General features: G+C 35.1%; 2 protein-coding genes across 3 annotated transcripts; both read right to left on the minus strand.

The window, feature by feature from the left end:
• Positions 1-488: 488 nt before the first annotated feature.
• Positions 489-1,667, minus strand: LOC117332177 (FMRFamide receptor-like). Its single transcript, XM_033891062.1, has one exon. The coding sequence runs from the start codon at positions 1,665-1,667 to the stop codon at positions 489-491; it is 1,179 nt and encodes a 392-aa protein (XP_033746953.1).
• Positions 1,668-9,486: 7,819 nt separating this feature from the next.
• Positions 9,487-12,684, minus strand: LOC117333089 (short-chain collagen C4-like). Of its 2 annotated transcripts, XM_033892218.1 has the most exons (4): positions 12,354-12,684; positions 11,657-11,716; positions 11,450-11,521; positions 9,487-10,297 (listed from the first exon to the last, which is right to left on the minus strand). In XM_033892218.1, exons 1-4 carry the CDS (start codon positions 12,625-12,627, stop codon positions 9,813-9,815), a joined length of 891 nt encoding a protein of 296 aa, XP_033748109.1. In that variant the 5' UTR covers positions 12,628-12,684; the 3' UTR covers positions 9,487-9,812. The 2 variants fall into 2 exon arrangements, with proteins under 2 accessions (XP_033748109.1, XP_033748110.1); XM_033892219.1 differs by lacking the exon at positions 11,657-11,716 and having other exon boundaries at positions 11,450-11,518.
• Between the last annotated feature and the right edge of the window lie 636 nt (positions 12,685-13,320).

Below are 13,320 nucleotides of genomic sequence, written 5' to 3' on the forward strand. Positions count from 1 at the left end.
GAGTCCTATTTTCTCGATAATTGGAAATAAACTTTTAACATCAAATTATTGTTACAGACATCACAAACAGGAATAAAGTAACAATGATGAAATATATTATCTCATGATAGTACACCTTTATGCACACAACTTAATCATGGCCGACCTTTTTAATACATTTTGTCGCATGTCTGCACTGTCATCTTTCCTAGTGTAATCGGGGTTTCACGTGACGATTGCTTTAATATTTTCTACCAACAACTATTGATTTTATGATCTTTTCTTTTTATTTTTACTGCAGATTTATTTATTTTGTGACATTTTCTGCACTGTCACCTTTCACAGAATTATCAAGTTTTCAGGTGACGATTATCTTATTTGTTTTCAGCAATTTTGATTTAATGATTTTTGTTTTATTTCAACTGTGAATGTTTTCAACTCGCTTATGTATTTCATTTGAGGGGAAATATTTGAATACAATTTAACAATTTGGCTATGCACACAATACTTTATATTTTCTGATTAGGAGTATTTGCTAATGACGAGACCATGATAGCAGCTCTGGGGACGGTACAAGTCTTCTTTTCGAGTTCCTTCCCACAAAAAAGATAGAGCTGTCGACGATACGCATTGTTCATAGTGACATAGATCACAAAGTTTATGGATGAGTTGAAACTTTCAGTAATCAGTCCAATCAGTGTCAACAAAGTGTGGACATTGGAGCTGTAATTGACGTGGGAGCTGTTGGGGTCGAAGAGAATCATTAAACGCGAAATTGTTGACGGGAGTAAACAGATAATGAACACACAGGTGATAGTGAGGAGTGTTTTCGTTATTTGTCTTTCATCTCCTGCTGGTTGTTGCCCTACTGTATAATTTTGTTTCCGATTTCTCCACTTCGCTTGTAAAAATAGGACGGCAATTATGATTGCATTGCACACGGCACTTAAACCCATCGGCACAAATCGTAAAAGTGCTTCGGAAATAACATAGTACACCTCGAAGAGTTCTTTCTGTCTCCCAATAGAGCCGAGGGTAATGATTTTCGTTATATTACCGTCAGGAAGGGTTACCTCCTTAACTTCATAAAGCCAAAGCTTTGGACTTGTGAGAATGGCGACAGACAAAGGAATCACAATTGACAAAGCAAGCATAAGTTTCTTCGTACAAATTTGCTTAACTTTGAGTGGACGGGTTACAGCGACAAGGCGTTCCAAGGAAATGAGTGTAACTAACCAGTTGGAAATTCTTCCTGGAAGAGGACTAAGATACACTGAGAAGGGAATGATGAGGGACATCGAGACCTCCTTGGCATGTTCTGGATAGAAACTCCTGATAATCAGACTGACAACGTTGACGATTGTTGATGCTATAAAGGCAAGATCGGCAAATGCAATGGCGATGAGCAAAATCGTAGTGGATCTAGTTGGTCTGTGACGGAACAAAATTATTAACGCCAGGCTATTTCCGACGATTCCAAAGACACACATCGGTGGCATGATTCCACAAACAATGATTTTAAGCAAAATATCCATCAATGATTTATCTATGACGTAATAATTATTTCTGCTGGATTCACTTTCAGTTTTCATGGAAGTCGTGCTTTCATTATTTCTGAAAATGCTTGATGAGTTAGTTGTACTATTCTGACTCTCAGTAAACTCCGATAGAATCTCAGTTGTATCCATTTTCAATATACCCCTATGACATCAACTGAATGACATTGGCTTACTGTTTCTAAAGATTCCCTTTTTATACCGCGTACATTTCTCTGTGTCACGTGATCTTGTGCCATGGAAACTAGACAGCATCACACCAACCTGACACAATGTCACATGATCTGTTGGCTTGGAAACATGACAACATCACATACGCAAACACACACTTAACCCCTTTACCAAGGAGGTATCGATTGCCAATCAGCGCGGCCTTAAACAGAGTCTTTAGATACTGTAGGTCCTTGATAAATAACACTAATTATGAATGTGATGAAAGATATTCTTTAAATTTGTAGTAAAGCTAGGAGAATGGATATTTCATAGTATTAGATATAAATATAAATATGTTTTAACAAAAAGTATATATATTATGAATTTATGTATCGTATGTGTTCTATCTCTCATTTTAAACAGCACTTTTTGTTTCCACCTTAAGTGATACTTAGTTCTCTCAGTTATCATGCCACATTTAAATACCCTTTTTCTTTTCTTTTTCTTTCCTTTCAATTGCATCTGTTCTAATCATTTCTTCAGATAATGCTAGTCTTTCTTTCACTCTTTATCACTTTCATTTTTTTTTCAAGCTTATCCAAGTCTGCGGCAAGAATAGGTTTCTTATATTGCCCTATCACATTTGAACTTCTCACAGTAAACCATAAGTATGTCTTACCAAATTTTGCACCATCTTACATGATTATCATCACCCTATTTTACCACTCTATGACATTGTTACTATCTAATCTTAAACTGCCTATCGCATTAAGAATATGCCGAGTGAAGTACGACATATTTGCAGAAAATATTGAATATGCATTTTCCGTTTGAAAAACTGGGCGGACAGTTTACATTTTGTATTTTTATGATGTTAATTTACATTAAATATTTTTATTACAATCATTATTCTTGTCTGGTTTTACGTTATCTTCAGCACTATTTTTTACGCGAAACAACATGGTCCAAACCTGTTATCTTAACACTTAACAAAAATGTCTTTTTAGTTATATCGAAGATTCTTTTAAAAACGTGTGGTAGTTTCCTTACCATCGATATCCGTTACTAGGCTATTTGAATACTCCATGCACTTCAAGATGAGGGCGTGTAGCCGATTCTGTGTCAGCCGGAGGGCGTTTTTTGGTATTTGAGAACAAATGTTATAACCGTTTTCTATTGAAACAAAGCCTTATTCAATGAGTGATGATATTTTCAATAATCTTTAAAATATGATGATGAAAATAAAGTTTCTTTCTTCCCTTTCTAAAATATTCATATAAAGACAAGACGCCATGTACATAATTAATCTTTAATACAATAACAATAAACATGTGCACACTATAATTGATTTTCATATAAATTCAGGTAGACTAACCTGAGTCAACATCACAGAATTTTACAGAATGATTTATGTCGAGCAAATAGGATTAACATGGTTTTCATTTTCTAGGATATACCCAATTTCTAGTCCTGTAAGTCTCCATAAATTGGAAAGATATGTTCATCATTAAACCATTGTTACAGTAGACATCACAAGTAGAAATCTGTGGCAATGGTGAAATGTCTTCTCTTGTGATAATATACATTCCATGTACACAACTTAATAATGGCCGATCCCTTTTAATTCATTTTGTGATATTTTCTGTCACTTTCTACAGTATAACCTTCAGGGAACGATTATTTTATATTTTTTTCAATAATTTTGATTTAATGATTCTTGTTTTATTTTAACCGTAGATGTTTTCAACTTATGTAGTTCATTCGAAGAAAAATATTTGAATAAAACTAAATTTGGTTGCATTATTATGAAGAGATAAAGAGTCTAGAGTCCAGCTATTATAAAGTATAGTCAGCTTATAGCCTTCTATCTTATTCATTATTTCCGAAGAAACCTCTTTAGACCTATATGGATTAGAAAATATAGATATACAGTGTTCACAATCTAAAATCCTTTGATTTGGTGATAACGTTTGATGTTGTGAAATACCTTTCTAATGTAAACGAGCCGCTGGCTGAAAGGGAATAAAAACTGATACAAAAGTATCTTACAACAATACAAGGGAAGATAAGTAAAAAGTGCTACGAGAACTATTATTGATATGGTGTTATCTTGTTCTTCGTATTTACATACATTTTCACTTAATATAAAAGGTAATGAGGCTGAAAACATTGTTGAACCTCGTTCACCTGGCAACCACTGATCCGGTAAATTACACTGTTGAGTCAATATTCTAGGAATCAGATAACTTTAAAATCGGCCTGGTTATTAAACCATCTCATATAAGTAATTATATGCATGCATACTATATATGATAATTGGTCATTTGCTTTTCGGGTTAAAAAGTTCTGCTCAATTATCATTCATCTAACTTTAGTTTCTGCTTATTGTTTTTAACGCTACTTTGGTGCGCAATCATCCTTGCGCTTGTCAGTTATGCTTACTTTTATGTTGCAAAATGGTTCACAGTATTCGATCAACATGAGATTATCTGGAGGTGGACTGTGTGGTTTTGACTTTATGACTGTTTTTGACTTGTGACTATACATTCTTCGGTAAAAAACGTAAGCTTCATATGAAAGCAAACACAAGATGGCCAAGAAAGAAGCGCACCATTTGTATCCATTGCTATGACTAATTGCTTTTGGTGGCTTTTGTGTTTATCACGAGAAATACAACATTTAGTTCAATCTTTGAAGTTTCTTTCGGTTGGTTTCACGAGAATAATGAAATCGACTGGATTTTGTGTGTGTGTGTTTGTTTTTGTTTTTTAGTTTTTTTTGGCGGGGCGGGGGGGGGGGGGGGGTATTTTTTGTGCCGTCTTCAATTAACTCTGTTGCTTTAAAGAACACCCAAACTTTCTAGTTCAAAGCTAGAAATACTCGGTACTTAATTATTTATTTCATTTACATACAATAATAAAGAGTTAAAAGTATTGTAATTCGCTCACCTCTGGCCACGGTTACCAGGTTATTTAACGACTTCCTGTGCTACCAGTCGAGAATGGTTTACACGTGACTTACCCGCGGAATCTTGTTTAACCATGGGATTTAAATACATGGGATTAAAACTAAATTGAAAAAACGAAAAGAAGAAGATACCTTTACAATGTAAATTAATGACGAATGAATGTAGGTTGATCAATATGGCTCAACACTACGTGGCACGTGGTTAGAGATCAGCGCCAAATTTGAGATAATGGAATTTTTTCTCTGATGATTAAGGTTCCGTGACTTATGTTTCTCGATTTATTGGAAAGATGGCTTGAACGGAATATAAACTAATGCAAATTATTTTTTTCACAATACAATGGCTGATGGGCAAAACTGCAATTGCACGAACTTTTATTGATATGGTGTGATCTTGTTCTTGGTCTTTACTTATCATTTTACTTAACATCAAAGATAATGAGGCCAGGAAACATTGTCAAACCTTGTTCGCCTAGTACTCCCTGATCCAGTAAATTGCTATATTCGGTCAATATTCTAAGAACATATTAATACCCAGTCGGTCTGGTAATCCTATCATCTCACGATGGTGGCGGTTTATATTGCAATATACATTGTAATTGATATTTTTACTGATTACTAATTAGCCAGGTAAACTAATATCTTCGTCATCAGTAACACTGAAAAGTTATGGAATAACGGGAACGGTATTTTATCGTCGCTTTCTTTGTTGGCGATACTTTTTCTCACTAATCATTAGTGACATGACATTTTTTATAGGTGATGGTGATAAAACTATTCTATAAAGCTTACAATTGATGATGATGATGATGATGATGATGATGATGATGATGATGATGACAAAAAACTAACACAAGTTGGAGAGATGAGCACATTTAGTTATCATGGGAAATACATGTACATATAGAGGTACAATATATTGTATACTACAGTTCAATATTTGAAGTTCCTTTTACACACAAATATCAAGATTTTAAAAGGAGTATGGTAATTCGCTCGCCTCTGGCCATGCTTATCATTCCATTTAATTATTTCCTGTGCTACCAGTCGAAGAAGCGTAACAGATGATTTACCGGCGGAGGATTTACAACATTTGTGAATATGAATATATGAATATCAATATAACCTCAATATAACATGTACATATTTTATCTTTGATACAAAAACGGTATCCGACATAATTGATTTACAAATAAATGACATAATTTTACGGAATTATTTTCAGAACCTTTAGTAAATTTGATGATTTCTTTTTAGAGGGTGTATCTAATTTCGAGTCCTATTTTCTCGATAATTGGAAATAAACTTTTAACATCAAATTATTGTTACAGACATCACAAACAGGAATAAAGTAACAATGATGAAATATATTATCTCATGATAGTACACCTTTATGCACACAACTTAATCATGGCCGACCTTTTTAATACATTTTGTCGCATGTCTGCACTGTCATCTTTCCTAGTGTAATCGGGGTTTCACGTGACGATTGCTTTAATATTTTCTACCAACAACTATTGATTTTATGATCTTTTCTTTTTCTTTTTACTGCAAATGTATTTTATTTTGTGACATTTTCTGCACTGTCACCTTTTACAGAATTATCAAGTTTTCAGGTGACGATTATCTTATTTGTTTTCAGCAATTTTGATTTAATGATTTTTGTTTTATTTCAACTGTGAATGTTTTCAACTCGCTTATGTATTTCATTTGAGGGGAAATATTTGAATACAATTTAACAGTTTGGCTATGCACACAATACTTTATATTTTCTGATTAGGAGTATTTGCTAATGACGAGACCACCTTGGCTTTGATTACAGTATGATATAGAGATCAGAGAGTTCGGAGTCAAGGTATGTAAAGTATGGTCAGCTTACGAGTAATAAGCAAGATATCTGAAAATTAATTTTGAGTAGTATCTGAACATTTAGAAAATCAACGTGTATTTTTTTTAATTCATTGTTTTCGAGGTAGCCTCTTTAGATCATTACCGAATGAAACCCACAGAAGATTAACTTTTGTCTTAAGCTAACATAACGATAGTTTGATAAGTAGTATATACCCTGTTACAAAGTGATTACATTCAAAATCCTTTAATCTGGGGCTAAGATAGCTTTTAACGTAACAAAAAGGTATTAAGGCTAAGAACCATTGTTAAACATTGTTCACCCGACAACTAATGACCTGATCAATTTCACTACTCGGCCAATTCTATGAAACATATTAGGCTTTATACAGTTGAACTAGTAATCCAAACAACTAAAACGTGACTGTGTACATTATAAATGAGATTTTCCCTTAGAAATAGTGTGCCAGGTAGCATAAAATATAGGGTTATTACTTTCTAGTCAGTAAAGATAAAAAAAAAAAAAGGAAGAGAGAAAAATATCAAATTAAGAGAATATTTCATCGCCATACACAATGTTTGCGACATCGTGCACATTTACAACTATTAATAGTGGCACGTTATTGGTTTTTTTTATGGATGATGATGATGACGACGACGACGACGACGATGATGATTTGTTTTACTTTAAAAAGTAACGTATTTCTTCATGATTATTGTTATGCAACTTAACGAAAATGTGTCGATGCTGGTGGCATGTATCTTGACGTCAGCGCTTTACGACTAAAAACAGTCCTCTTAATCATGATTCAGCTACGTGTACTTTCTGTGTACGGTTGTAACGACTGTTTTGGATGTGCGCAAAATCTTAATCTCGCTAACTTGTCTAAATTCCGTTATACTTTTACAGTTTAGCTCGAGGGAAAAATCCGTTTGCAGTATTCGATCAGCATGAGGATATCTAGAGGTTTTGGCAAGGACTTTTATTTGTTATCTCTTTTGATATGAAAAAAAACCCAATAATAGACATGTAGGTTATGATTTAATTACAGATAAATTATTAAGGTCAATTTATACGACTCAAAACCACGTGACACGTGGAAAGAGATTAGAGTCCAACCTAAGATAATATTTTTGGTTAAGACAAGTTCCAGTATTATACTTCTCCATAAACCCTTGCAAACCGCAAACATCTGGGAAAGAGATCAGTAACAACTTGATTTTACATCATTTCAACATGAAACTGCTTTCTCTAGATATTTATTGTGGTATTTAATTCTGTGAGAATTATAGGAAGATAACTTTGCAAAGATGTCATCTTTTCTTTTATTGCATTTTTGCCAGTGAAATATAGAAAATTATCAAACTAATAAAACTTATATTTTCACTGCAGCGATGAGCAGTGAAAATATAAGTTTTCCGTTTTTGACCAATCAGAGCGGACCTTTGTATTCACCTCATTGAAACTTACCGACTTTTCTAATCGAAGCTGAGGTAGATCAATTGGTTATTTTGCTGTATTTCTGAAAATTTCATACAAGTTTTCGACAAAATACGTTAGCTATCCATGCACAGATTCTCTTATAACAGCAGAAGACGTTTAAATTGCTTTGATAAGGCCTTTCAAAATGGCGCCGTCAAGTTGACGTGGAGCTACGTTACAAAGAGATGACGTCATTACTCATTCCCGCATTTTTTGACACTATTAATTGTTCGATGTTTTTAATTTTGTTTTTAAATTGATGAAATGCAATAAAAAGAAAATTGAATGGTTTTCTGTTTAATATAACGTATATTTCACTCGTATGACAGAATATTTCGATATTTTTCACTCGTGCTTCGCACTCGTGAAAATATCGATATTCTGTCATACTCATGAAATATATGTCATATTAAACGGGAAACCATTCCATATCCTCTATATATTCGACCTGTAACACTGTTATTGCATTCCGAAGTAAAATTTCGCGCTGCCAAAGGATCCAATTCATGAAATGTAACAGAACAGATACAAGCGATCGTTCTCGGAAACATATAATTTGCTGAAATACGCACAAAATCATACATTGAATTTCATCATTTCAATGCATCCCGCCGTGCGGATATTCAACCTTTATACAACAGAACTACATATATTGTGAGCTACATTGATCATTCAGGAGTGTAGTCCGTTAGCACGAATTTCCTCAAGTCAAAATATATTTAATATAGTGACATTGACAAAACGTCTTATTTACTAATGACCTCAGGAATATTTATTTTCATTTCATTATACCAATTGGAATAATGTCAAATTCATGATTTGAAAACTTTCTATTTAGTAAGCTACGTAGTATATAGCGACAACATGGCAGATCAATGGCATCATTATACAATTATCCGTCTATTGGCTCGTTCCCTAAATAATCCAATCGATATAAGGAAAGTACCATAACTGTTTTTATTATATTTCGGTATCAAAACCAGAGCTTAAGGTATGATCCCGTGCCATTTTAACTGCAACTTATTCCATAACATTCAGAACAACATCATAAATACTGCATCTTTGATAAAACGTCATGTTGCACTCTTTTGCAACTTAACCGAATGTTTCTTACAACTCTGATTGTCTGAATTTACGCGTTGTCAAAGAACACTCGCACGAACTTGCAGTTCGGTGTTGCATGAAATAACACGTAATCGGATTTAGACCAATCAGCAATTGATACAAAACTGAAAATGTAATAAATATCATTGTTGAACAAAACTTAATGCTGATTGAGATCGATAGCATTTTCTGAACTACCACCTTACGAGATGGATTATTATACTGTCAGATACTGACCGTAGGCCGGTGGTTTTTCTCCGGGTACTCCGGCTTTCCTCTACCTCCAATGATTTTTAATGATGGTAGATTTAGTACTTTTCACGAGATATGCTATTGATGGTTAAAACTATATCATTGTTGTCATTCTTAGACAAGATATCTGAGAGAACAACTGCATCCTTAAAGAGGTCGATTTTATTCTGATATAAATATACCTTTTCAGGCACATATTGAATTGATTGACCAAAATATATTTATTTCAAAATCAAAAGTCCATTTATTCCACTGCTGGGGATGAAATGTTGTCAAATTTTTATCAATAATAAGAATGAAGTAAACATTTGGATAAAGTTTAAGTTGAACAAGTACTGGAACCAGTAATATAACGATGTTGATTAGGAATAACTGACGGAATTAAGAAATGTCGATATCATAAAACCTTGCTGTTTATCTTTTTGATAGCGTATAAATTTTATAAGATGATTAATCGATTCTCGACATACTTATTTCATGCACACTACGCAACTTATATATTTGTTTTCCTTGTATGGCGGACATCGCAGAGAGCCACAGAACGCTTTAACTCCATAAAAAAGTGCACCGTCGTCGTTTGTGTTACCTCCACCAACAAGAGGCTGCGCATGCTCATCTACACACAAATATTCTGTAGCAGCTGCATGACCATAGTGCCCTGAAGTCAGTGACCCGCCATACGCCTTCGTCCAGCCGCTGTAGCATGTCGTCCTCGCCGGTATCATCACAGATGAGGCAAAATACTTAGATCTACAGACTGCACATGGGATTTCCTCGTTGTGTGAGTCGTCCCCAAATAGTGTATGGCCACTGGAAGATTCGTACTCCGCCCCATAAATCCTTCCCGTATAATCATCTGGGACGACTGTTGTCTGTAACCATTCTGGATCAGGTGGCAGACAGAGGCGATCTGCTGCTGCTCCGGTGTCATAATACCATGAACCTCCAGCATAACCTAAAATTAAGAATAACAAGCCTTGGCGAACTGCAGTCTCTCAAGTGGATGTTGAATCATATGCCAAGAATACATTAATTGAGACTTTGCGGGTCAAAGATAGAAATATAGACAAGAGTGATTTACTTTTGATGCAACACAACGCCTCACCAGGGTGAACCAAAGTTTCAAGTATGGAGCTCCAGTGACAAGAAATGTTGGATAGAACCCATACTCAATTTTTTCATTGATATAGGTCAAAGGGCAAAAATGAAAGTCAGAGTGACCTACTTTTGATACACAATACATCGCCTCATCTAGGTGAATGCATGTTAATCTAAACCCCAATTATGAAGTTCCAGTAAAAAGTAGTGTAGGAGATAGAGACCAAACATTTTTATGTCGGTCAAAGGTGAAAATTTAGGTCACATTGACCAAATTTTGAAATTAACAAACCACTTCATCTAGGTGAATGCACGTCTCAACGATGGAAAATACCAGTATCCAGTAGCGTAGGAAATATAGCCCGAACAAGGTAATGTGCGGACGGACAAAGACGGTCGGCGGAACGAACGGCCAAAGTCGACTAGTGGGGTGTAGTGTTTTGTCTGTGGACTTGTGGGGTGCACTCCGCAAGTCGATCAGAATTTCAAAATCTGTTTTTATTTCTGTTCATTCCGTCGCTAAAAACACATGCGCAGATATACTGACGTCACTGAATCGGTGAATACACCCTACAGGGAGTTTGAGTGAGTAAGGACGGACAGACAGACATAATGCAAAACTATAGTCCCCCAGTTACCGAAGGGAGACAAATATCGGTACGGTTCTGATGATGTCAATTCTTCCTATTGCTAGGCTGAGTGTTAAAGACGCTACAAAGAATCATTCTAATCGATCGGAAACTATATAACGCTATCAATGCCTTTCAAGAGTTTGTTTTACATTATATTTTAAATATAAACTGGATAAACAATGAATTGCATCCAAAAGAAATTATACTGTGTTCCTTCTCTATCTTATATATATATATAGATGACTCTATACAACGACCAATCCCGACTCTTGTCATATAAAACGATGTGCATTAAAACAGTATATAATGAGTTTAAGTTCACAATGTTGACCCTAAATGACGTTATATGTATTATTCCAGTTTAATTACCTACATACCAGAATATACAAGCTCCGTCAAGTTGGCGGGACAATCGGTCCGTCCCCAGCGCACAAATGATGCTCCTCCTCCTTAAGATATGAAAAGAAGACAAATTAGTCACCAACATTTCTGATAAATTATATAAATTGAAGTTAAATTGTGCATAATTTGATAGGTTAAATAAAACAAATGTCATAAATTACGAATATGACAAAAATATTTACCCTGATGTACCTGAGACAGTTGTTTGAGGTACTCGATTTCTCTAGCCTGGCTCTGGGTCTCTGGTGATGGTAAAAGAGTAAAAATAATAATCATAATTGTTTTCAATATAATGCAATGTATATGATCTCGTCTGGGCCATTAAAAGTAAAGATTAATGTTCGTTTGTTTTTGTTTTTACAAGAGTCATGAGGACATTGTCAATGAGACATCGAATGGCTCAGTGTCATATGAGGACGGGTGTCAAGGAGACATCCTATGGTCTAGGATCATATGGGGAGGGTTTTCATGGTGACATCCTCTGATTCATGATCATATAAGGACGGGTGTCAAGGAGATCACCTATGATCAAGGGTCATATGAGGACGATGTCAAGAAGACACATTATGATCCAGGATCATATGAGGACGGGTGTCAAGGAGATACCGAATGAGCCATAGTTTTAAATGCAAAGTATCTTAAGCTTACTGAGGACTTGCATGAAATCGGATCAAACTGATTTGATATTAAGAAGTATGAAAACACAAAACCAATCGCATGCTGACAAATCAGATATATTGCATTACTCGTATTCGGTATTGTCCTTCATATGACGTCATTGAATCTGACGTCATTAAGTTTATGTGATAATAAACTATCTGTTAATTTCAAAAGATTGTTATAAACCATCACCAACCCCTCTAAAACTTAGTAACTTACCATTGTTTGAATACGAGAGTTGTTGCTCCAACGAAGATATTTTAACATTCTGTGACTGTACCGTTGTCTGCAGGGTCTGCAATTCACCATTCTGTGATTGTACCGTCGCCTGTAGGGTCTGTAGCTCACTCTGTAGGTGGGTCATCTGTTGTTGGACGTAGTCGGGGTCACTCAGGAGAATCCTCTTGTCATGGTTGCTAAAACAACTACCACAAACTAACATAAAATACAAGACGTTGATCACCAAATGTGCTCGTCCGTACTTACAAGCCATTTTTACGGCTACGGCCTGTCTTCGCTTCACTGATGTTATCAGGAAATGACAAAATGTCACAAACGGTTCCCAGTCAGTTGATAGGAGTGCTACCGGCTGTGCATCCTCTGGATTTGTCCCACGTTCCTAGTTTACATTATCAAAGATAACGTAATATTTAGGAGGTAATATTATTTTCGCACTTTTCGCAAAATGTTATTCCACTTTCTAAGATTTTTGTATACTATTTCAACTTTAAATGATGTTAATACGCCGATTCATTATCATTCCTATATCTGAAAGCACCTATTACTTTAGATTTCGCCCTCCCTCAGGAAACGGGATTCGTCATATGAATAATTAAATATACCAATGATAAAGCACGAGCCTATACCATCAAGTATGCTGTTTTTGTACATAACTGGGTAAAAACATTGTGAACTTCGAATATTGCTTGTTAACATGACCATGCTCGAATTATTACGAAGAAAGCCAAATCGAGTATATGGTTCGTCATGAAATTAATTAAGCATTAAGTATTTGAGCATGTCCTTCTTCACTTTTACCCGGAACAACAGCAGTGCATCCTCGTGGTTTGGAGAGTAAATACCAGTGTCATTTGAGGACGAACAATGTGAAGATAAAAACAATGAATTAGAAAACCTTAGAAAAACTAAGATGAAGGGAAACATGATTCGAGCTAAAGTAGCATGG

This window comes from Pecten maximus, chromosome 8, assembly GCF_902652985.1.
Source record: "Pecten maximus chromosome 8, xPecMax1.1, whole genome shotgun sequence".
In the NCBI taxonomy this organism is placed as follows: domain Eukaryota; kingdom Metazoa; phylum Mollusca; class Bivalvia; order Pectinida; family Pectinidae; genus Pecten; species Pecten maximus.

What these genes read in the sequence shown, in the direction of transcription:
- LOC117332177 (XM_033891062.1), bottom strand. Translation starts at nt 1,667, where the DNA reads ATGGATACAACTGAGATTCTATCGGAGTTTACTGAGAGTCAGAATAGT.
- LOC117333089 (XM_033892218.1), bottom strand. Translation starts at nt 12,627, where the DNA reads ATGGCTTGTAAGTACGGACGAGCACATTTGGTGATCAACGTCTTGTAT. An exon ending in ACTGTCTCAGGTACATCAGG is followed by an intron (nt 11,522 to 11,656) that starts GTAAATATTTTT and finishes TCATATCTTAAG; the next exon opens with GAGGAGGAGCATCATTTGTG. An exon ending in GACGGAGCTTGTATATTCTG is followed by an intron (nt 10,298 to 11,449) that starts GTATGTAGGTAA and finishes TCTTAATTTTAG; the next exon opens with GTTATGCTGGAGGTTCATGG.